Source organism: Crocodylus siamensis, chromosome 5 (genome assembly GCF_052110815.1).
Source record: "Crocodylus siamensis isolate JL-2025a chromosome 5, ASM5211081v1, whole genome shotgun sequence".
In the NCBI taxonomy this organism is placed as follows: domain Eukaryota; kingdom Metazoa; phylum Chordata; order Crocodylia; family Crocodylidae; genus Crocodylus; species Crocodylus siamensis.
Window position 1 is genome coordinate 27,333,360 of NC_143399.1, and position 24,168 is coordinate 27,357,527.

At 40.7% G+C, this 24,168-nt stretch overlaps 1 protein-coding gene across 13 annotated transcripts in view; it reads right to left on the reverse strand.

Moving 5' to 3' along the window:
* Positions 1 to 24,168, reverse strand: part of TTLL7 (tubulin tyrosine ligase like 7) — a 131,782-nt gene that overhangs the window by 71,693 nt on the left and 35,921 nt on the right. For 12 of the 13 annotated variants that reach the window (XR_016442491.1, XR_016442490.1, XR_016442486.1 and 9 more), the window contains 6 exons: positions 23,081 to 23,202; positions 21,126 to 21,193; positions 11,484 to 11,642; positions 9,801 to 10,017; positions 4,337 to 4,501; positions 2,951 to 3,109 (listed from right to left, as the gene is read on the reverse strand). Coding sequence is in view for 7 of the 13 variants with exons in the window: in XM_090048362.1 (XP_089904488.1) it covers positions 2,951 to 3,109; positions 4,337 to 4,501; positions 9,801 to 10,017; positions 11,484 to 11,642; positions 21,126 to 21,193; positions 23,081 to 23,202 (890 nt within the window). In the remaining 6 variants the exon portion in view is untranslated. Of the gene's footprint in view, positions 1 to 2,950; positions 3,110 to 4,336; positions 4,502 to 9,800; positions 10,018 to 10,745; positions 10,823 to 11,483; positions 11,643 to 21,125; positions 21,194 to 23,080; positions 23,203 to 24,168 lie in introns of those variants that run through there. The other variant, XM_090048364.1, reaches the window with a different exon arrangement.

Genomic DNA, 24,168 nt, shown 5'->3' on the forward strand with positions numbered 1-24,168 from the left:
AACAAGCAGAGTGAATGTTCATAAATAAGGTATGAATGCAGGGAGCTCTTAAGCTTAAACTTCATGTTAATTTGGTCAGTGTGCCTGCCTAACACAATTCTAGACAAGTCACCTCTCTTAGCTGGGACAAAAGGAGAAACAACTGAATCCTAACGTTAAAAACTAATAACAGCATAATACAAAACTACTCACGTTCAATACTACTCCAATAATCTTCAGTACCACAGCAATGTTTGTGACATCTGTCCCACTCCCCACACACAATCAACATGGAATGTGGGAACAATCTAAAGCTAGCGTTAGACTAGACCAGTTTTAGAGCCAGCAACTCGCTTGAAAATGGACATCTCCATTTATAAGACACAGGTGAAACCATGTGCCATGTGGTGATTCTGATCAGAACATCAACTCCAGAAAATAATTTCCCCTCTACACAAAAGACAGTGAAGGAAATTGAGTTTTTCTAATTAGAATTATGCTGAACCCTTACAAAAAAGATCCCTGACAAACTACTTAATGACAGCATTATCGATGGGAGAACAAAGCTCATTAATTGTGGATGCTCTACTCTTTAACATCCAAATCATTACCAGGTTTTACTATGACTGGAAAATTAAATAATAATACATTTTGTTTTCCTTAAGCTGTACAGCACTGCAAGCAGTTACCAGAATGACTTAACTTGGTATGTTTGAAAAATAGCAGTAAAGCCTCAAGCACATATATTAACAGTGCACTTAAAGGGGCACAGTCTGCTGAAAATTCACACGTTTGGCTGCAATTTATTACCTACTATTTTTACACTTAACACCTAAGATTATTATAGCCAAAAGAGATTAGGAGGAAAATATTTTTCCAAGCTGTTCACTCCACTTATTTGACAACGCTTAATATAGAGCCAGTTAATGTACAGTCTTTCCACTGCATAATCAGTTAGCTGAACTGGTTCTTGTACTGTTCATGCATGTCTTCCATGAAGCATAATGGGAAAGGGAAAACACATTTTAAAATACCAAACTGTAACTGTCAAAACCTCAAAAACTGGCAGGGCCACTTAAATTGAATATAATATCTGAAACTAACACTGATTCTCATTTCTAAAATAAACAGATTTCTAGATGATAAAGGCCTTACGTGTAAACCTACTGAAGTACTGATACACACAAATGAACAGAGAATTTAGTACTGGTGCTTAATTTACTAGCAAAAAAACACTCTATTCAATAGCTTAATTATACCACATAATATTAACTATCAAATATTATGTGGCTTGAAGCAATCACATTATCATCATCGTGTTCTATAAGCAGCAATTAACCTTTTGACATCCAAACAATGAAAAAAGTAATTAAGAACTGTGGGTTCCTATAGATGTTCGGGATGTCTACTCCTACGCACAGTAATTAGCATGCTCCAGCAGCCTCAGTGTCTCGTGTATTTAGCATCCCAGCACTTTAAAATGGCAGTTGGCATGCTCATTGAATGAGCTTTGGTTAAAGCACCCCCATTGCCACTTTGAAGTGCAGGACACGGAATATATGAGATGCTGCGGGCACTTTAATTAGAGCCACTCTAATTAACCGCTCCCCCCCAGCAAGCAAGCATATATAAAGACGCCCTGTGTGTACTGGGGATTCTATGCTGAATTATGGATTGGCAAAGACCTCTCATGTTCTGTTCAATTAAAAAACTTCACTTCAATAAAGTTTGCCAACCAACTAGAATAAAGCTATTTTAAAAAATTAAAATGGCAATGTTCAAAGATTTTGCCTTCATTTGGAAAATGTATCACTTTGATGTGGAGAATTTTTTTAAACTGATAAAAGATCAAATATCACTGGTCAAATCAATCAAAACTTCCTACTGTATCTGGTAAAGCAGACTGAATGGTATCATTTTCTCTTCTGTGCTGGTAAGTTGAAACCATAATTGGGAAAATGTGTATTGATAAATACAGTCCTGAAAAGTGCAAAGCACTATGGCATGAGCCAGCAAAGCATTTAAATAAGTACTTAAGCTTATAAATCATTTTATTGGGATTCATCACTCCTTTGAGTGCTTTCCTGGACCATATCATAATGCTCAGCACCAGGTAAAATTAAGTCTGAAATCTGTAAACACCGTCTCACATGTAATGGATTTAATAAATTAGGTCGTATGAAAATTAGCAAACTTATTCTCTATCTTTAATTAGTAAATAGGACAATCATATTACCAAAAAAGTCAAGTTTGCGGTTTAAAAATAGGAAAAAAACATAAAATAAAACACCTTATCAAATATATCTTCTCCCTTGGGATAAATTAATGCTAAGACTGTTGATAATGTCAACATCCTCAGTTCTTTGAGGAGAAAGAGTGAGAAACAAGAATATATTCTTCACATCACTGACAGACCTCTTGAGAAGCCAGCATCTTCCTCTTCTCTACTCCCTATTTTCCACACAGCCAGGGAGAAAGACTGTGGACATATCACTTTAGACGTATCAAACATCTGTACTTCCTTGGCCTAGATAACTCACTATTGAAGTTGGCAAAATAACTAATTCTTCTGCCTTTAAGCATATTGAGGGATTTCACAAAAATCAACAGAAATATTCACAGAGGAAAACTACATTGCACTTAGGTGGTCCACAGAATGGAATTCTTTCATAAAGCCTGATCTCAAAAAAGCGCTGCATTACCTTTAAAATAAGTGCAACCTCAATTTAGACCATTTCTAAAATACAACACACCTTCAACACAACAGAACTCCATCTTTATCCCACACCCATGATCACTGAAGGACATGAATTAAATCACGGCACAGAGAAATAAGTACCATCTACCTCATCACCACATCATTTTGGACAGTGCTAAGTTTTTCTTTGGGAATCTTCTCATACAGGCTTGAGGCAGGCTAAAGTCTGATCAGGTTTACTTGCATATGTCTTGTGTTCTAAAAGCCCCTTACCTCCAGGAGCCATGGTTTTAATTTTCTGTCCAGCAAAATATCAAATCCCAGGACTTCAAAGCAGACACTGTCACTTCCTGGAGCTTGCCCTGGTCTGCACATGCGGTAAGCATGAAGTACATGTGGTTCAGCTACTATGAGAGTCTTCACCACTAGTTCCTGTGGGGAATTGTTGGAAAGTTGCATTAGGATATCAGAGCATAATACCAGCATGTTCTGATTTGAATCATAAACTACTTCTTCATATACAAGTCTTCTCCTAATGCATTAACGGTAAGAGAAATTGTACAGATCCATTGTGGGAACTATAAAAAGGTCTAAGAAATTATTCTTATTTTTTAGAGCAGTCCTACAGAATTGCATACAAATCATACTCGCTAGGAATTTATGCATACAAAACTTTTTTTCCCCATGCTACCCATCTTTCATTGCTTAGCTATGGAGCTCAATATCTTTTATACTGCACACCAAATAGTTATCTCAAGTACTTAAGGAAAAGCCAACAAACATTTTATTCATCGTTTTTAATATCTCCTCCGAAATGTGGTTCTTCATCACATTGCTTTAAAATGATGAAATGGGATGCTCACAAACTCTGAGCTTCCAGCAACACTGCTAGTGTTTTGTGGTTTGGTTTGGTTTGGGAGTCTGGAAAGGGTCTGTCTAAGAGAAAAAGAATAAATGCTTTGAACAAACATGAAGAATCATATGTTTATAAATAAATATTACGACAGTCAAATATTGAGCTTTTCAAACTTAGTGATTTTTTAACTGATTATACCACATTTTACTCTATAAACAAGGTCCGATTTAGTCTCCCTCAGTTGTGAAACCCGAACGGAATCAAGAGTTACAAATGTGAACCTGCAGGTACAATTTAGCCCACACAGTGAATGTAAAGAAATAAAAACATGTCCTCTATTCAGTACCAGTGAGGCCATATCTGGAGTACTGTGTCCAGTTTTGCCCCCTACAGAAAGGATGTAGACAAACTGGAGAGAGCCCAGTGCAGGACAATGAAAATGCTTAGAGGGCTGGTCTGAGGAGAGGCTCAGGGAACTGCTTTTTCAGTCTGGAGAAGAGAAGACTGAGAGGGGATTTAATAGCAGCCTTCAGCTACCTGAAGGGGAGTTACAGAGGATGAAGCTGAACTTTTCTCAATGGTGGCATATGACAGAACAAGGAGCAGGGCTGAAGAATGGCAAGCACTCCTCAGCCATGCATGCATGCACATTGTGAAGAGCCTTACTGAGAATTTAGATTAATAAAACCACAAAAACATGCTGGTTTCTAAGCAAAGTCTAGGGACAACAGGTGCCATTCATTCTCTAATTGTACATATATTGAAAAAAAAAAATCAATAAGTACATGTTAGTTTTATCTTACTGAAATATCACTCCAGAATTTGGAAACATCAAGATGATTTGTTTCTAAAAACTCAGTAAACCATTTTATGGACCGTTTGCTGCCTTTATCTTCTGTTTCATCTCGTTCAAAGTGCTCATTATGTTTATTCACAGAGTAGTTGGTCAGATGCATATACAGTTGGCTCTGCAAACAGGGAAGAAAAGGAGAATGCCTCCTGAACAACAGACCCAGAATCACTGGTTTATTTAAAAACAAATTTGAAAAGCTATGTATATTAAAATTAAATAAAATATGTTCATGTTATATTAACAGTGATATACTGAAACTTATTTTTATTAAATAGATGCTTTCATATTTTGGGTTTTATATATCATTTACTGAAATAAACATATAGTCCAAATATTATTAGATGAAAATTGAAAACAACTGGCTTTTAGAAGATTTAATATACTGACTATCATGGCCCTAATCTCACAGAAAACTTAAGAGGGTTTTAAATGCAAGCCAATGGAACTAATGAAAGACTCAGGGACCCAATCAAGTAAGATTTCTTCCACCGGTGCTTCAAAGAAAAACTGGCAAACTCCAATCAATAATGATAGGAGAATTTCAGCAGCATGTGGGGTACCTTCAAATCCACGTTATCAGCATCTATGAAGAGGTACTTGGATTCTCTACCAGGAAACATTGAGACTGATCTTATGAAAATCACCAGGCGATCCAAGAGTTGATCAACCACAAGCGCCAGCCTTTTGTTCTTGCAGAACAGCAATGCCAAGCAAAAGAAATTGAGTCACCAACAAGCCAAGGCAGAGGTCCAAAGGAGGACCCATGGTATGAAGAACAAATGGTGGGAAGACGAGGCAAAGGAAATTCAACATCTCACTGACATCTACAATATGCACAGATTTTTCAGCACCACCAAAAGCCATCTACAGTCCAAGCATCCAGGGATCAACCCGCTTGAGAACCAAGGATGCAGGGCACCTGATCAAGGAAAGGGGAGCCATCAACATTCATTGGAAAGGGCATTTTGAAGACCTTTTCAATGTTGTTGACTAGAGTGTTCTCAACTCCATCCTGCAACACCCAGTCAGAGCCTATCTTGAAATCCCTCCAACCCCTGATGAGGTGCGGAAAGCCATCAAGCAGATGAAGAATGACAAGACCCCTAAAGCTGATGGAATCCATGCCCAAATCACCAAGCAGAGGGGCCAGGATCTCCCATCCCAGCTCCATGTCCTCATCTTAAGGATCTAGAAACATAAGGAAATTCCATATGACCTCAGGTATGCCACAATCATGACAATGTTCAAGGAAGGAAATAAGTCCAACTGTGGAAATTACAGAGGGATCGCCTTGCTGTCTGCCAAAGGAAACATCATTGTAAGAACCCTCCTGAAAAGTGCTGTGCAGGATCCTTCTGAAGTACAGATACCAACCAAAATTCATCACCGTTCTTTCCCTGCTTCATAATGGCATGTGAGTAGTGGTTCTCAATAATGAATCTCTCTCAGATCTCTTTCAGGTTAAGCTGGAAGTGAAAGCAAGGCTGCATCATTGCTCCAACACTCTTCTTGATATTCCTTACCACAGAGTGGAGCTAACCTACCGAATGGATGATAAGCTGTTTAAATCTCAGCCAACTCCAAGCCAAAATCAAGACCATCCTAACATCAATCACTGAGCTCCAGTACACTGACAACGCTATAGGGTGTGCTCATTCGGAAGCAGATCTACAGGCAATCATTGATGTCTTTACTTAGGCATACAAGAAAGTGGGATTGATGCTTAATATTTAAAAGATTAAGGTCCTCCATTGATAAGCTTTTAATAAGCAGTCTGCAGCTCCCAACATTCAGATTCATAGTGAGACTGTGGGGAACACTGAGTATTTCTCATACCTCAGAAGCTCTCTCTCACAGAAGGCCAACATCGACAAAGAAATTCAACATCGCCTCAAATGTGTAAGTGTAGCCTTCAGATGCCTCAGAAAACGGGTGTTCAAAGATTGTGACATCAGATTCGAAACCAAGGTCATGGTTTATCAAGTAGTCATGATCCCAACCCTACTGTACAGAGCTGAGACATGGACCACATACAAAAGACATCTCAAACCGCTGGAGAAGTACCTGCGGAAGATGCTTCAAATCCAGTGGGAAGGCAGATGCACCAACATTAGCATTCTCCCACAAGCAGACACCATGAGTACAAGGGGGTGATCATCCAGCATCAACTTCACAGGGCTGGCCATGTCATCTAGCTGTCCAACTCCAGATTCCCAATGCAAGTTTTATTATCCCAGCAGTCAAGGCATATGCTCAAGAGGAAGGCAAAGAAAGTGCTTCAAGGATGTACTCAAGGCCAACTTGAAAAATTCAATATTGACATCAACTGATGGAAGCAAATCACCAAGGACCACCCCAAACAGAGGAAAAGTCTGCTGCAAGGATATCAGTACTTTGAAACTTATGATGACAACAGGAGATGAAAAAGGGAGCAACAGAAACAGCGTGATACAGACAAAATCAAGAACCCAAGCCCACACACCTCACACAAAGATGTGCCCAAGCTGCATCAGAGTTTCGCAATCAGGTCTCATCAGCCATCTTTGGACCCACAGATAAGACAATCATGGAAAACAATCATCTTCTACTGCAAGAGATTGCCAATGTCTTACTCAACTGGACTGCACCAACATATCCCTGTAGAATGTTCCCAGTGTGTTTGCTCAATACGGGCCATGTGTTTTACAGACATACTCACCATTGGCTGCATTTATTCAACTTCATAGTTGGTTTCCATTACTGAGCACATGCTGCTTTTGGAGGCAGTTTAATGATAGACAATGTGCTTAATGAGGTTTTCTTCTATGCAAATATAAGACAAGGAGCTGTTCACCCCTCTACTGACAGGAGAGAGGGGAAAAACTCACCTTATATTCGAGTAAATACGGTACTTTGTTGGACTGGACCTATATAAGTTGTCTTTACAAGTGCATACATTAAAAAAAATAAAATAAAAATAAAAAAGTTTGTAGAAAGCAACTAACATAACGCACCAAGTGGCTAAATTTAATATTACAGCTTCTCTCTTAAAAATATCTTTTATCCATAAACGTATACCTCCCACCACTGCCTTTGTCAGTATTGCTCATCATTAACTACTGGCCCCCAAACATGAGAGGCAGAGAAGTTCCAAGGCACTCACACATTGACACACAGCCAAATCATTGTCTGTTCTAGTTATATATGGAAATATAGAAATATATTCAGTTTAGTTATGTTTTGCAGTAGAACATGGAAGCAGACTGGGGAGTTTGGAGGGACACTAGAGTCCTATAAGATTAGCAAGGAAATAAACAGACTGAACAGAAGCAAAAACTATTAAAAAGTTGGGAACAAATTAGCAGATATTTTTAAATTAAGACTTCTAAATGCTAAGATTTCTTGTTTCCCAAGATATAATTTTAAACTAGCCTAGACACACATTTATATTCGTGTTCTTCAAAAACATGCATTAATCTATACTACTGCTGGACTACTTCTACAACTTCCACCATCACTATGACAAATATTTGTTATAGCATATTATTTGCTTAAGGGCCAGTTTATATTACTGCAACCTTTCTGCCTCCGTCCAATTAGAAAAGATCCAAATAAAACCACCACCCCCACCCATCATTTTATTATTTTACTCCAGTTATTTATACATGTGGAAAAAAAAAAATCAACAGAACTGAATAAGCCAGTTTCAAGTTACTTTCCTAATTGCTGGATTATCGCAACAAATACATTTTCTGCCATGGTTTCTCATGATGTTTTAGGAATCAGATCAAGGCCATAGGCTTGAATAACATTTTCCCATAAAAAACATATCATGTTAAACAAATAGGTATTTTGCAGACCACAAAGGATTAAAAGAAAATGTTGTGAAATAATTCAACTGCTTTGCTCTGAAAATGTCTGGATTATAAAAATATTATTAGATAGATATGAGCCAGATTACTAAAAAGCACTTTACAAAACCAATGCATAATAACATTAACAGGTTTGAGAACAGAGCAGAGCTATCTTCTAAAGTACACGCAACAAAAAACATGCTGACAAAGCTAGAAAAAAGCATACTGATGATGTAGACAATGTCAGAAGGATCAGAACTGGCTGTTCCTCTTCTTCTGGTGCTCTGTTACAGAGCATATTTCAGTGTTATCGATGGTATGTTATTATGAACAACACAAGTAATATTCAAAGCAATTTATACTAAATATGAACTTTGGTAATTAATATGCAAAAGCAAAGGAGACTGCTGCATTAACTGATGAATATCACCTGAAACAAGGGACAAATAACTTTATGCTATGTACTGTAAGGAATCATACAGTCCGTGCCTTAGCATTTGAAAACAGTAACACAAGCACTAATCTGGAGTTCAAGTATCAGATCAATGACCAGCTGACATGTACAATACTAAAGTGCTCTCTTACTGTTCTAAATAAAACGCTAAGATTCTGCTAGGACTGTGTTGGTAGCACGGGGAGAAGGTATCCTCTCTGGACAGCAGCTGATGAAGGTATGAGGCCTGGATACAGAATGGCAGCAGTGTACAGGGAAGCCCTGACTGCTCAGGGTCAGCCCAGCTCTCCATGCAACACCATATGAGAATGTTAAAGGGGACACATTCTGCTCCCTGCTTGGCTGGAGGAGTACAGTCCAACGAGCAACACTCAGTCCCCCAAGAGGCATGGGGAGCAGAGGCAGGAGCAAAGAACCCTGGGATCCAAGATGGAGGATTGCACTGTGGCTTCTCTCAGAAGAGAATGTGTATAGACATCCACTCTTCCAAGAGAAACTCTGAGAGTGATTTAATCCTGATATCAGGTTTTTTTCCTCCTGGAATGGCCATTTTTGCTCTGGAAGAAAAAAACCTCAAGTTCTGTACACTTGAGGTTTCTCCTGGGTGAGCAGCAACTCCTAAGGAGAACCAGAATGTCTGTACATGGCCGAAGTAGTAAACAGAGCTCAGCATACACTGATTTCTGGGATGCCTTCAAATAACTTGTTTCTCAACAACAGTTTCTAAGATCAGTTGTCAATGTGGTCAACTTCAATTCTTCTTCTCTAGATCTGAATATTAAAAAATGCTGTCTTTCTTCCCCCTATGCTTAGAAATATTACATCCTTTAGACACAAAAATAGTTCTAAATTTAGAACAAGTATAATTTAAAACTGCTACCATTTATAGGCAATAACAAGGTTATGTAATTGTGTTCTTGCACAACAGAGCAATAATGAGTTAAATGTTTAAAATGCTATTTTTTTCATTTTAATTATTCAGTTTTTGCCTGCCAATGCAAAAGTCCTGTTTGACAAACATTAAACTAACTGCTTTTTGCTTCTACATACCGAGTACCTGACATTTGATTAACACCATATTCACATATAAATTCATATGAATGCATCTGTTAAAAACTTATACTTACCAAATTTGAGTCACTGGGTGGATGGTATTTCTCTGTGCCCATTCTCACAAGTCCATCATGATATAAAAATATTTTTAATGGATCGCAGGAGGTTACCAGAATGTACACTCGTAAATCAAACTTGTAACCTTCCATAAGAAAGGGTTTGTCAAGGTATTCCTGGACAATCAAGTGGTCCTGAGCTTGTATTTTTTCCCCATTTCTTATCAGAGAGATTCTGGTTAAAAACACAGAAGTTAATTTAAAAAACCTAATACATTACAACTCTTTGAAGTACAGTTTAATAGTTGTTTAGTTAGTAGGCCAGTTAATGCCATTATCAGGAGAGAGACAGAAAAATGCACCACTCGCATACTGTAAAGGATAAAGAAGAAATAATATTACTTCAGTGGGATGAAGAAAATCAGTGTACCATTTTAAATTAACTTTCTGCTCCCTCCACTTCAACAAGTTGAAATAGTGGGCTTCCCCTCTACTTCTCCAAATCGTTAGGCGAAGTGACCAGTCACTGGCTTTTAAAATTATTTCTTCCCTAGCATCTCTTTGAACTGGCTTCCATTCTTTCCTCAGCTGGTGATGCGTCTCAGATCCACTCTTTGATGAAGAGTTCAAAGCAAAATGATTTTGACCAGACTGGTTGCAGAGTAAGGTACCACTCAGCATGAGTAAGGGTGTCAGAAGGAGGTCTGATGTTTCTACACTCTCATCTCCCCTCCTCCCACAATTTACACTTTGTTCACAGATTGGAAAATGTCCATCATTGACACATGCAGAATTTTAAATAGGTTTAATATTTAAACTAAAAATGTTTTCCAACTTTCTGAATTCTCATGGCTTTCTTACTTTAATTCCAACCTGTAGTATTTATAACTTACACTTTAAGATACAGCAGTTTAATGAGCTAGAGTTGGAAAGCCCTTTTTTCCCCACACATCAGGTACCCACCTTTGTGCCATTCCTCTTAATTGTACTGTTTCATCCTTCTCCTTAGCTTCTCTATAGTGTTGTCCTTACCAAGAGGACTGGAAAAATAAAGCATGGTGGGAAAACAAATTATTGGTCTTTGAGTACTACTGCATTATGTTTTGCTGAATTTATTTATAAATTTGCTGAATTTATTTATAAATAAAAATTAAACTCCAGCCCATTAAAATCGTTTAAAATATAAAAGGATGGAATTAAAGTAAAAAAAGTAAAAGAATTCTGGGTTAAGACTAGGGCAGTGATATTTCTGCCTCCCATTCTTCCGCTAACATCCCATACCACTATTCTGGGTCCTGTATACATAGTATTTAGCTTACTGTATTTATGTTAAAGAAATTGTGGTCTTGAGATATATTTGAGCCATATCAGAAAAAGCTTTCTGTAATGATGACCAGCTCAGAACTACATCAAGGCTCCCCTGTTTACCATTTCCTCTTAATCTTATATCACAACTCACATTGCTTTGTAAGCCTTTATCAAATATGTGAGCCTCCGTATGCAGAACTTACCACTCTCATAATAACCTTTTGTTAATGCACAGTTCCCAGTTCATGTTGTCAGTAGCAAGGGATACAGCAAAGACATTACAACTCAAATGCCGCCATTAATTAGAATGAATGTTTTTTCTATAAAGACTTTATATTTCTCTGTGGAACCCATACATAATATATTTAATTTCTAGTTTAACATTCAACCTACCCATGCCCCATTGCACCATTAGCTGGTTTGATTATGAAAGTTTTCTGTCTACGTTTCTTCTTCAGCTCCTTTACATAGTTTTGAAACTGTGTATATTCTGCAGGAAAGATCCATGTTCGAGGAATAAAACTGTACTCTTGAGGCTGACACTTGATCATTCTGCAAAAAAGGGAAAACTAAGATTAAAAGCTTTTTATGGTTTTTCCAAGTGTATACTTGTTACATTCAATCTATTGAACAGGGTTCCAAACAGGGATTCTGAAGACAAAGTTCACTGACAAAATACAGTAATAGCAAAATAGCAAAGCAAAGTCTAATATCAGTTTGGAATAGCACCCTACAATGTATTAATATCCATACTAAACAAACAACAATAGCGAAGCATACTGTATTTTTGCCAACTGTAAACTATGGACTCATTTCTTCTAATCTAAGGAAATATCTCAAGTAATAAAACTCCTTAATGATATTGTATTTGTCATTGGTTTGAAATATGAAAACATACAGTAGACAATGTGATCACAGAGGCTTCTCCTTTTGGCAAAGAGCCTTCCTCTTTCATTTAATTCTCTAAAGTTGGTGGCAATGGTTTAGGAAGTACGTTATCATAATGTCTGTACCTATGTGGGACATAAAAGGTTAGGAAGACCCAATAAAAATCAGTTTTGAATCTCCAAGATAGACAGAGACAATATGTGGCTGGGGATGAAGAAGAGGATTTAGGCCATAAGAAATTTATTTATGAAAACAAACAAAAAATATTTATTTAAAATGTAGTTTAAATATAGATTAAAATAACAGAAGCACCCTGAGGTAACTGGAAGTGAAGGTGCTGCAGGGCCACACAACCTAACAAACCACATCATTTTGTATATGCATTAAAACAACCAAGACAGCAGGGAAAGCAAGATGACTCATCTTTGGTTCCAACACATTGAAATCAAGGACCCACAGTAAGATTTTAAGTATCCAGAAGAAAGGAGGAAAGAAAAAAAAAGAAATAACAAAATCTAATCAAAGTTAAGGAACCACAAGGAACCATCCAGATGGAACAAAGCATATGATGAGTCTGCCCCACTGGCTGGAAGCACATGCAGCACTCAGCATGTCATAGCCCCACTCTTTGAATGTTTAGAGCCATGAGGAAAATAGCAGGGACCATGACAGGGTATCTATAAGTACTGTGACAAGGCATCACTAAGTCCAACTGCACCCATTACATACTGTACTCTAAGGGTATGCCTAGGTTTCACATTCCAATGCAGGCCAGAGAGATCTGAGCTAGCTTTAAACAAGTTAGCACCTTCTGCCTGATCTGATAAACCTTCTAGTCTGCAAATGTAGACATATCAGGACACCACAAAACTTGCAGAGCACACTTGAAGAAGCAGAAGTTTAAAAAAATGAACCTACACTGCCATATAGTTCAAAAATTGTGCGTTGTTTGCTTGTTTCTTGTTTTTAATCATTACAACACTACACAGTTAATTTCAACAGCTATTAATAGATTAGATGCAGTTACACTCCCACTCTGCCCATGGAAAAAAATAGGGTCAAGATGACTTGGATGTCAGTGGACTTACAGTATCATTGCAGCATTTCATGCCTAATTATGAAAAGCTGAAACACTCCTCAAATATCATAGGACAGTTCCGCTTCTCATTGCTTTGCTTAATAAAAGAGCTGTCAAGCACATCTGTAAGATTAGGACTGGAGCCAAGACCTTAAAATACTGGTACAATAGCTGTGCTGTCACCAAATCCTTCAGCTAATTATACAATAATACTATAGAAACCACAATGGCCACTGTAATTTATGTACTGCACTATATTCAACACACTCACAGCTTTAATTGTGACTAGCTGATCTACAAATTGTAACTGGTGAAAACCTTATACAGATACTCAGTGCTAAGTCAATTCATATTGACTACTTAAGCAGAAATATTTTAATTATACTGCTAGTCACTAAATGTAGAAATGTATTCTGGCCTTGTTGGTTTGCTAGCTTATCTAGCAAGATTTTTTGTTATTTTATTATTTAACTCAAGAAAGGACTTTGTATTTTGTGTCACATTTTGTCCTGCCATCAAAAAGTCAGAAGATGTACAACTGAAGGTGTATTATATAACAGACAAAAGAAAACATAATGCTGTATTTACCATTGTTTAACTACATAACAGATTTAAATATTCAGCTTTACTGCCTGCGTATAGTTTCAGTCATTATTATAATATCGGTGCTACTGTACAATTACAAATTCTTTAATACAAAAAATGTTTGTGCTTTACATTAAACTGAGCAGGCTGCCAGTAATTAACAATACAAAACTGACATCTTAATTATATTTTATATGATTTGGTAACCACTTATATCTAGCGTGAAAATTTAAAACTTGAGTTTTACTCTTATTATGACCCCCTTCAGGAAAGCACTCAAATACATGATTAAGCACTCCTCTGAACCAAGACCACATAACTGAACCCACTTTTGTGTTATTCCTTTTCAGCATACTGTTCCAACCTCCTCTTCAATCTGTCTACAGTACTTACCAAGAGGACTGAAAAATATACCACAGTCGAAAAACAAGTTATTGTTCTTTGATTGCTGTTCTAAGTAAAGCAAGTGCTCAGACTGTGTGCACTTCATCCAAGAGTGCTTTCCTCTTCAAAATAAATGAGATGTGTTAAGGACAAAATTTAAATGGCCTATACATATTTCCTCACTACGTCTCACTCTTAACTTGTTTCAGTAACTTTTCAGAGAAGGGAAGGAGATGGTGTATGAGAATAGACAGGCATAAATAAGCTGATCTTGATCTACTGTAACAGAATTTTAAAATGTTTTGGTGCCTCCATTCCTTTCTAAGTTACCCAAAACATCTTGCTCTCATAACTTCTTTAAATAAGAAGTATGTTTACAGAAGTATTTGTGGACTTGAAGACCCAGGAAGTCCATTCTACTTCTGGCTCTATTATACTGAATTATGTGTTTTTGTTTTCTTTACTGTAGTGCTATGATTAATCCTCCTTGAAAATGTTGATCACATTGGTCTTCTTCTGCTATTAGTTTACTCTTTTCCCATCCACTCAATTCATCCTCGCCTTCACCCTTTGCTGCCTGGTTGCTTTCTTTCTCTCACCTTGTACCTGCTTGCCCCTTTCCACCCCGCCACCCCCACCCCTGGTCCCCCAATGAACTTCCCTTGCCACTTTTGCTTAATGATCTAGTTTTCTGCCTGGAAATTCCTCTCCTGCTGTTGACATTGATCTTCAAGAGTGAGTTCTGCTTCCTTTCTTCCTCCTTGGTAGTACTAGCGTCTCAAAAGCAACTACATGTATTCTTCTGCCCCATTCCCACATCTTCAAACTGTTCTTTGCAATGAACATGGTTGAAGTAGCTGGAAATGAAGAACTCATGCTATACAACTACACAGCTCTCCACAGACTCTCAGCAATGCTTCAACGACCTCTCTATGGTCCAAAAACGACATTACCATATGCATTACTTGAAGTCATTTTGACTGACATGGACATTCCTAAATCTCAATTTATAAAATAATTCCTAAATCTCAATTTATAAAATAATTATATAAAAGACTTAGAATATTTGTGCATGAACATGTATATTTTGATTCATTTTGCTTTAAGCGCATTTTTATACAAATATATCAGATTGTTGGAAAGAAACAAATGCACACTATTAATACAGCATGCAATCTTTCACAGAATTTAGAACTGTAAAACAATAGCTATCCTGTGTTCACTTATTCCACATTGCTTGATGTAAACAAAAAGTATTTGTAATAAAAGAAATTTTCACTTCTAGATGGCATTTCAACTGAGCATGTAAAACTACTATTGCACCTACTAGAAAAGGCGGTCTCTTTCACACCATTCAGATCTCAACACCCCCCAGGAGGTAAATGCTGATAGGTACTATTATATTCATTTTATAAAGGAATGAACAGAAGCAAAAGAAGTTTAGTCTAAGGCAGGGGTGGGCAAAGTCTGGCCCATGAGCCAGATTGGCAGACTCCATTTCTCAGCAGCCCCTGCCTGCATCACTGTGGCCAGTTTCCATGGAGACCCCAGCAGCTGAAGGGCCATGACAACATGGGGCCAGGGTTTCCATGGAGACTGACCCCAGCAGGGCTGGCAGGGTGGAAAGCTGGTCCAGGGCCCAGGCTGGGATCCTGCAGTGGGGACAGCATGGTCCAGAGCCAGGTCAGAGCTGCAATCTGCTGCCTGCATACTACTGCTTGGATTGCTGGGAAATGTAGTCTGGCCACCAGCTGGATCCACCATTTTGCCCACCCCTAAAGCCACTAGCAAAACTCAGAAAAGACACCAATAGGGACCTTCTTTTCACAGAACTGCACTGAGAACTTAATTGCCTATTAATTCATAATGTCTGCAAGAACCACATCACTAAGTCCTTAAGCAATGAACCATTTTATGCTTAGTCTTAATGTATAATCACCTTTTTTCTTTGTTTACAAGAAACTTGCTTAGCATAACATGCCCCCAAATTAACACCCTACTTTTTCTATTTGTGGTTGCTTAAGCCCCAAGTCTTTACATATTACTTGGGATAAAGTTTTATTCTAAAGCTTTTCTCTTATACTTTGATTTACTTGGTTGCCTTTTCCTTTAAAGAAAGGATTCAGCAATAACATTATGCTCTGGACATTTTGTTGCTTCTATTTGCAAAATACAGTATTCAATTTCACTTGTCCTAGTGTTAGGGTAACACTGGTACCCCACTGTCTCAACAGAACACAAAAGCTGTTATATTGCAAGTGTAATTGTCAGCAAAAGACCTGAAAAACTGAGTAAATAGAAGCTCTGCTGAAAAAAAAGCACAACTGAACGATGACAAATAAAACCAGGTACGCCTGATTCTACAAAACAGATAAAGAAACAATAGAGCAGAAGAGACCATACACAACAGAAAAGCAAGAGGCAAGAAATATATACTCTATACATCTTCATAAACATTAACAGCAATCAGAACCAAAAGCCAGTCTACATACTGCAGTTTTTCCAGTTGTATTTCAGGACTCCCTCTTGTTTTAGACCCTATTTTGCCCATTTCAGGCAGTCTTGAGGTATATGTTGCTTTGAAAACTGCCAATTATTAAATCAAATGCTGAGTCACAAACTGAGATTGCAAAAAAGACTTGATTTATCCTTTCTATAAATCTGTTGACTTTAATGTTACAGAGAAACAACTGCTCTGAAATTATTTCTGTGTAAGAAATTGTTTCTATAGTATTAAGAGCACCTCAAAAGATTTTCACATTCATTATTTTGATACTGGATCTGATCCTTAGAATGAAAAGCTCTTTACCTTAACCTGAAAATAGCACATGCATGGTAACTAAGGTTCTGTTTTTTCTGTTATTCTGGGGGGGAGGTTTAAACTAATTTAAGAAATTCAGACTTGAAACAGTATGCATATCATACCACTGCCTGTCATGCTGACCAACACTGGTACATGGTTATTTATCCATATCTATTTTCTCTCTCTTATTTTATACCAGGATTATAAGCTCTGTGCAGCAATGACTGTCTGTATCCTAAATTCATGCAAAAATGGTGGGTGGGCGGGGGTGGGCCTCAGAGAAACAGTGGCTGAGGACAGGCAGCAGAGAGGCAAAAAGGGAAAGGAAGATGGGCAGCAGAGGTCAAAGAGGTGCAGGGGGGCAGACACAGGAATGCGGAGGCGCAAAGAGGAGCAGGGGACAAGTGACAGGGGGGATCCATAAGCATAAGGAGGCAAGGCATGTTGAGACAAGGGACAGAGGTCTGGCCCTCACCCCCTGCTGCCACTTCCCCCACCACAGTGGGGGATTGTGGGGAAGCATTCAAGACAAACCCCCAGTAACTAGATTATATACATGGAAAATAATGAGTTAGGCTCCAGAGCGTCAAGCCCGCTGTGCCCCCATTCACCCAAAGACCCCCAAAGACCCCCCAGCAGCTGCGGAGCCCCCCGCCTGACCCCCAGCACAGCTGGAGGCAAGCGGGGCCCGTGGTGGGACGGGGTTAACCCCTGAGTGAATGGGAGGAGGCGGCTGAATGGAGCCAGGCCAGGTCAAGCCCCACCCAGGACCATACTTCGCCCAGCGCCCCAGGGAGCCACGCAAACAGGCGCGCTTGTCTGCTGGCGCGTGAGTTTGCGCAGAGCTCGTGCAGAAGGGTGCGCGGCAGGGCCCGAGACCCTGCCTGCGAACCCCTCAGGGTAGACAGTACCAGCCATAGCCAGCCTACCAAAGGCATGACACAGATGGGCACGCGCCATACTCCAAGGGTCCTCTTGAGCTCTGCAGCCCCCCCGCTCCCCCCCAGCACCTCAGAGACGGCCACCCTGATGGAACCCATGGTTCCGGGCTCCACGCAGACGGAGCCCCTGGCTCTTGCCTGTGGGGGCTGCCTGTCGCTTTTCCAGGCTCTGGGGCCCGGGAGCATGGCCACCTCCCCTTGTGGAGTCTCTGGCACGCCAGCTGGAGGAGCTCCAGGCCACAGTCCAGAGACTGCGTGCCATCAGGGACTGTCAGCAGGAGATAGACTCCTACTGCCAGGGCTTTCTCTCCCGGGAGCCGGAGGGTAGACCACCATCTCCCTCCAGGACAAAGGAGAACTCTGGGACCTCCCATTCTGTCCAGTCAGGGGCATGGACCAAGGTGGTCAAGGGCCCTAAGGCCCGCTGCACCAAGGCCCCTGCCCCGCCGGAGCTTAGCAACAGGTACACACCTCTTGCTGCCCCAGCAGAGCCTGCTGAATCACCAGCTCCCACAGGCAACACAAACCCAACTGCAGCTACCGCCCCCGCTATCCCCAAGACAAAACGTAAGGTGTTTGTTGTGGGGGACTCTAACCTGAGGGGGCCTAGGGCGGCTGAGGGGGCGATCAGCCGCCCGAACCCCTTAGCCCGGGAAGTCTGCTGTTTCCCAGGGGCCCGCATCTGGGACATTGTGAAGAGGATTCCAAAGCTCTCCCAGCCCACAGACCGCTATCCTATGCTCCTTATTCATGTGGGCACCAATGACACGGCTTGGAGCGCTCCAAGCCAGGTCATGAGGCACTACAGGGATTTGGGAGCGGGGCTAAAAGGTCTGGGAGCACAGGCGGTATTCTCGCCAATCCTCCCAGTCTCAGGCTATGGGCTGAGGAGGGAGAGGCGGATCCACATAGTCAACCAAAGACTGCGGCACTGGTATCATCAGAAAGGCTTTGGCTTCGATGACCACAGCCCACTCTTTGGCGAGACAGGCAGTGAGCTGCTGGGAAGGGATGGCCTCTACCTCTCTCCCCTGGGGAGGAGGCTCTTCTCAGCCAGACTGGCTGACCTGCTCCACCAGGCTATAAACTAAGCCTGTTGGGGGATGCGGGGACTACCGCCATTGCTGACCCACTGAGCAACCCTTGCAAAGCCAGCAGACCAAGGCACTTATGGGAGCCCCCCATTGCTCCAGCCCTGGTACAATCTGTGGGCAAGCCAAGAGCCCCCAAGGGGACACTTGCCTGCCTGTACACGAATGCCAGGAGCTTGGGGAACAAGCAGGAGGAGCTTGCCCTCCTGCTCAGTGCAAATACTTATGATGTCATAGGGATAATGGAGACCTGGTGGGACTCCACCCATGACTGGACCACAGGTATTGATGGCTATACTCCGTACAGGAAAGATCATGTAGATGAAAGGGGCGGGGGTGTAGCTCTCTATGATAAGGAAAGTTACATGTCCCTACAAGCTGATATTGGCAACCAGGAGTTCACCAGGGAACTGGCTGAGGCCGCATGCTCCAGGACGATGGTTGTCATGGGTGACTTCAATTACACGGACATCTCGTGGGAGGATCATTCAGCAAAATCTGAGAGGTCGCAAACCTTCCTTTCATGCATGGATGACCTCTACCTGACTCAAGAAGTCTATGGGCCAACGAGAAGCAAAGCGCTACTCGACCTGGTACTGACCACTGGGGATGACCTAATCGGCGACCTAGTGATCGATGGGAAGCTGGGTGACAGCGACCACGAGCTGATCACCTTCACCATCTGCCATAAAGCTGGCAAGTCAGTCAGCAACACAGAAGTCCTTGACTTCAGAAAAGCCGACTTTGACAAGCTCTGAAGACTTGTCAGTGAGGCCCTAAGGGACCATGACCACAGGGAGAGGGGAGTTCAAGAAAAGTGGTTGCTCCTCAAGGGAGCAATCCTCAATACACAAGATAAGTCTATTCCATCTTGGAGGAAAGGCAGCAAGAGGACACAGCAGCACCCCCTGGCTCTCCAGGGACCTAGCAGATCTCCTGAGGCTGAAAAGAAAGGCCTACAAAAGATGGAGGATGGGACTCACCGCCAAGGAGGATTATTCTGCACTGGTCCGCTCCTGCAGGGAGCAAACCAGGAAAGCCAAGGCTGCAACTGAACTCCAACTAACTTGGAGCATCAAGGACAATAAAAAGTCCTTTTTCAGATATGTGGGGAGCCGGAGGAAAAGCAAGGGCAACATAGGACCCTGCTGAACCACAAGGGGGAACTGACAACTGACGCCCAGGAAAAAGCCAACCTATTAAATGGGTACTTTGCGTCAGTCTTTCATCAGTCCCCCGGACGCCCATGCCCGCTACGGGACAGGGAGGTCCGGGCTAGGGAGATCCCCGGCCCTCCATCAATGCTGACCTCGTGAAGGAACACCTTGAGAAGCTGGATACCTTGAAGTCTGCCAGCCCTGACAATCTGCACCCCAGGGTACTCAAGGAGCTGGCGAGCATCATAGCCCAGCCCCTGGCATGGATCTTTGAAAACTCCTGGCGCTCTGGTGTAGTGCCCAAAGACTGGAAGAAAGCCAATGTGGTGCCTATCTTCAAGAAAGGGAGGAAAGTGGATCCAGCTAACTATAGTCCCATCAGCCTGACTTCTATCCCAGGGAAGATCTTAGAAAAATTTATTAAAGAGGCCATCCTTAATAGACTGGCCGATGCCAACATCCTAAGGGATAGCCAGCACGAGTTTGTTGTGGGTAGGTCTTGCTTGACCAATCTCATTTCCTTCTATGACCAGGTGACCTACCACCTGGACAAGGGAGAAGAGATTGATGTGGGTCAATATGGTTACATTTCTTATTTGCACTGCCAGCTCATCAACCAGTAAAAGCATGGTAGTTCCACTGAGTTCAAAGTAACTGCCAGTTTGCATCAAGTGAAGCTTTGGTTGACTACCTTGGATGGATCTAAATAATGGAAAAAAAAAATAATGACAGCTTTAGAAAAAGAGGTGTCACAAAGTAAAGGACAGTTTTCTTAATATAAACAATGAGATGCTTTATTACATGTATAAATATGATCTACACATGATTATAAAAGAGATAACCACTAGCTATTTTAAACAGATAATATGTTTTAAGGGGTCAGCCATTCATTCATATATTTAAATTATCTGCCCCACTAGTCTTGGTCTGCTAATGAATATACATGCATGGATATGCTTACAGCTTAATTGTAATACACAGGCAGCCCCTTCCTTATTATGTGCACTGCTGAGCCGACAGAAATCCCCAAATTAAACTTGTCTGCACTCAAATCTGCATTCCAAAGATATTTCTTCTGTTACAACGGACAAAAATAATAATAAATTACTTGGTCATGTTTCTTGCTAAGAAATCCTTCCTACAGATCTCTCCCATTCCTGGAAAGTGGTTGATTCTCTGGAAAAAAAAAATGTTAGAATTTTTATATTCTTACTTGTGCAATATCACAGATAAACAGTTTAAACATTAAACTAAATGTTCAATGAAACATTCAACAAATATATAAAGAGAATCAAGAGAGAAAAGAATATATTCCAAATTATGTTAGATATCTTCAAGAACTACCTAGATATTATAAATTGCATTCTGCTCTCCCACCAGATTAAAACCTGGATTTCTTTGACAATGTCTGTTCATGCGAGTTGCTATTCAGAAAGTTCTACGTGAATAAGGATGTTGTCAGAGACTTACGAACAGAAAAATGACTATTTAGTCACAAATACTGCAAAGAAATACACTGATGATCAAGGATCTGGGTTTTCAGTTCACTGCAGGAAAGCATGGAAAAATGCAGGATTTCCTCCTTTAACAGAGAAAAACACGGATTTTTTTCTTTTAAAGGAGAACATCACGTATTTTCCCTTTTAGAGAAAAAAGAACACCAGAAACAGTGGGTTTCCCATTGCAGGCTGGCTGAGTCCCATCTGGCAAGGGGCTGCTTAGATCTGCAGGCAGTAGGAGGAGGGCAATCAAAGGCAGGGAGCATGTGGCAGCCAGGCAGCAGTGGATTGTAGTTCCTTCCAGGTAGGTCTATAGGGGCAGAGGGAGGTGGACACTAGGTGCACAGGCCACACACAGAGGGAAGGGGGCACAGGCCATGCAGCAAGGGGAGAGGCATGTGGCTGCTAAGATTTCTGCACCCACAGTCAGATACAAGGCTCCAGCCAGGCTGGATCAGCTCCAGGAAGAAGCCGCCTCTGTGGCCATGGCCGCCAAGGCAGCAGTGGAAGCTCAACTCTGCACCACTGCCACCGCCCCTTCTATACCAGCCCGTGACAATGCAGCACTCCCTCCAGTGCCGGATCCTGCCTACTGAGCCCCAGAGGTGGCTCCTGCTTGGCTGCAGCCCCACACCCCACTGGGAGTGCAGAAGTCTAAGGATGCACCTGCCCCCCCACTGCATCGCCTGTTCCCCACTACCTTCCCCATACACCCAATCCCTTTCTCAGACACTGGTAGTAGGGGGCAGCAAGTCAGAAGTGAGGGGCACCAGAAGGGCTGGGGGGTGGGTGGAGGGGAGCTAAAGCTTGGGAGTGAGGGGCAATGGCAGAGGCAGGGGATCGGTATATTGGGGCTACTCAGCATCACAAAACAGTGTTGGAGACAGCCGCAGTTGAACTCACATCCTGGGGAGTGAAAGGGTTAGGGAGAGCTGATTTTCCATGATAAAAAACCCAAAATCAAATATCAAAATTACAGGTATTTAGAATTCATTTCATTATAGTGGCTGAGGCACTAGTAGGCTTCCAAACTGCTTTAAAATTGTACATATATCAATAAAATATTGTGTTCAACTGAAAAGCAATGGTGTGTGTGAGTGTGTGAGAGAGCAAGAGTGTGAGAGAGATAGAGCAGTGTTTTATTTTAATCACAGAAAAATGCAGATTTGAGGGTTTTAATCTGGGAATTTGCAATTTTTAAACAGAGAAAACCAGGATCCCTGCTGATTATCTAACCGTTTCAAAGATAATAACATAAGTAATGTTTTTGCATTTTTAAACACACTGCTCAAACTCTTTGAACGCACACTTATAAACTGTAGGCTGAAGAACCTACAGTATTAAACAGTATTAAAGATTTGTAGGCCAAAGTCCAAGGGACAGAGTAACTTAATATTATAAAATAGGAATAGGACTCGGTGTCAAAATCTTTGAGGCAGTTTGACTGTCATCTCTGCTTTCCAGTCTCATGATGTCTGCAGCTGACCCAAAAAGGTTTCAAAAGACTTCAGAATAGAATAGTTTTTCTTACCTGATTCAGGACACCTAAGTAAGCTATACCTACCTGATAGTTTCTGAGCTCAGCAATCTTCTCCTGCTGCACAGCAGAATCACTCCATATAAGATTAGCTGTTTCATCTTCATCTCGCATCTTCACAAAGCCCATCTCATCTATTACTAAGCGAACTACAAGGGAATTATATATTTAAATTAAATTTAAATAATTTTAAGCAACCTACCAAATCTAAAATAAAACATTAATTTTCCAGTATAGAGACTCTTCCTTAGCCTCAATGCATCATTAGTGTAGAAGGCAGCAAAGTACATACTGCTGAATTTATGATACTCAATTTGGAAGGTCTCCATCTGCCTATTGCATAACTGTAATCAGTATCATCCAAGTTTATAATGTAGCTGGAAACACATTTTAATCAGTGTAGGAACTGTAAAGAGCTTCTAGGTGGTCCAAAATTGTGTAATAACAATCCATTTGCACTTAAATGGATAAGACTTTAGCTTTGCCTTGGTATGTGTTAATTTTAAAGCAGCAATGACTATAGGTTCCACTGTAATCAGGAGATAAAGAAGGGTCCTAACATTGAGGATGGAATATTTAAAGCCAAGCAAGGGATTATTTTTATATATTAAATTAAAAAGAAGTCCAATTCTATAGCAAAAATAAGTAATGATGTAAGAGAGAAGATTTTTCTAATGAATTTGCAAAAGGGAGATGCTTTCCCTGTACTTTCCCTGCCTTTAGGTAAAGTTTTCAAAGATCTGTATGATACACTTGCTCCAATATCATCTCTCATGAGATGGGACCAGTCTCCAGATTTCCCTATCTGACAAACACACGCAGCTGGCCAAAGGTCCAGCTGAATATTCCAATGGCTATTAAAATTCGCTGCAATTCACTCAAGATTATACACACTTAAACATGTTTGTTCAGTGTTTTTGCACAATGAAGAGCACAGTTTAAGGGACAAAAATTTAACTGGTTCCAGATTAAATTTATTTTAAGTTCTAGATTAAGTGGCAAAAAAGGGAAACATATGAGCTAAACTGCAATCTGGGCCTTTAATAGATGCCCAGTTAGTTAAGTTTATCCATATTTAGATAACAATCATCTAAATACGGCTGAATTTAAAACTT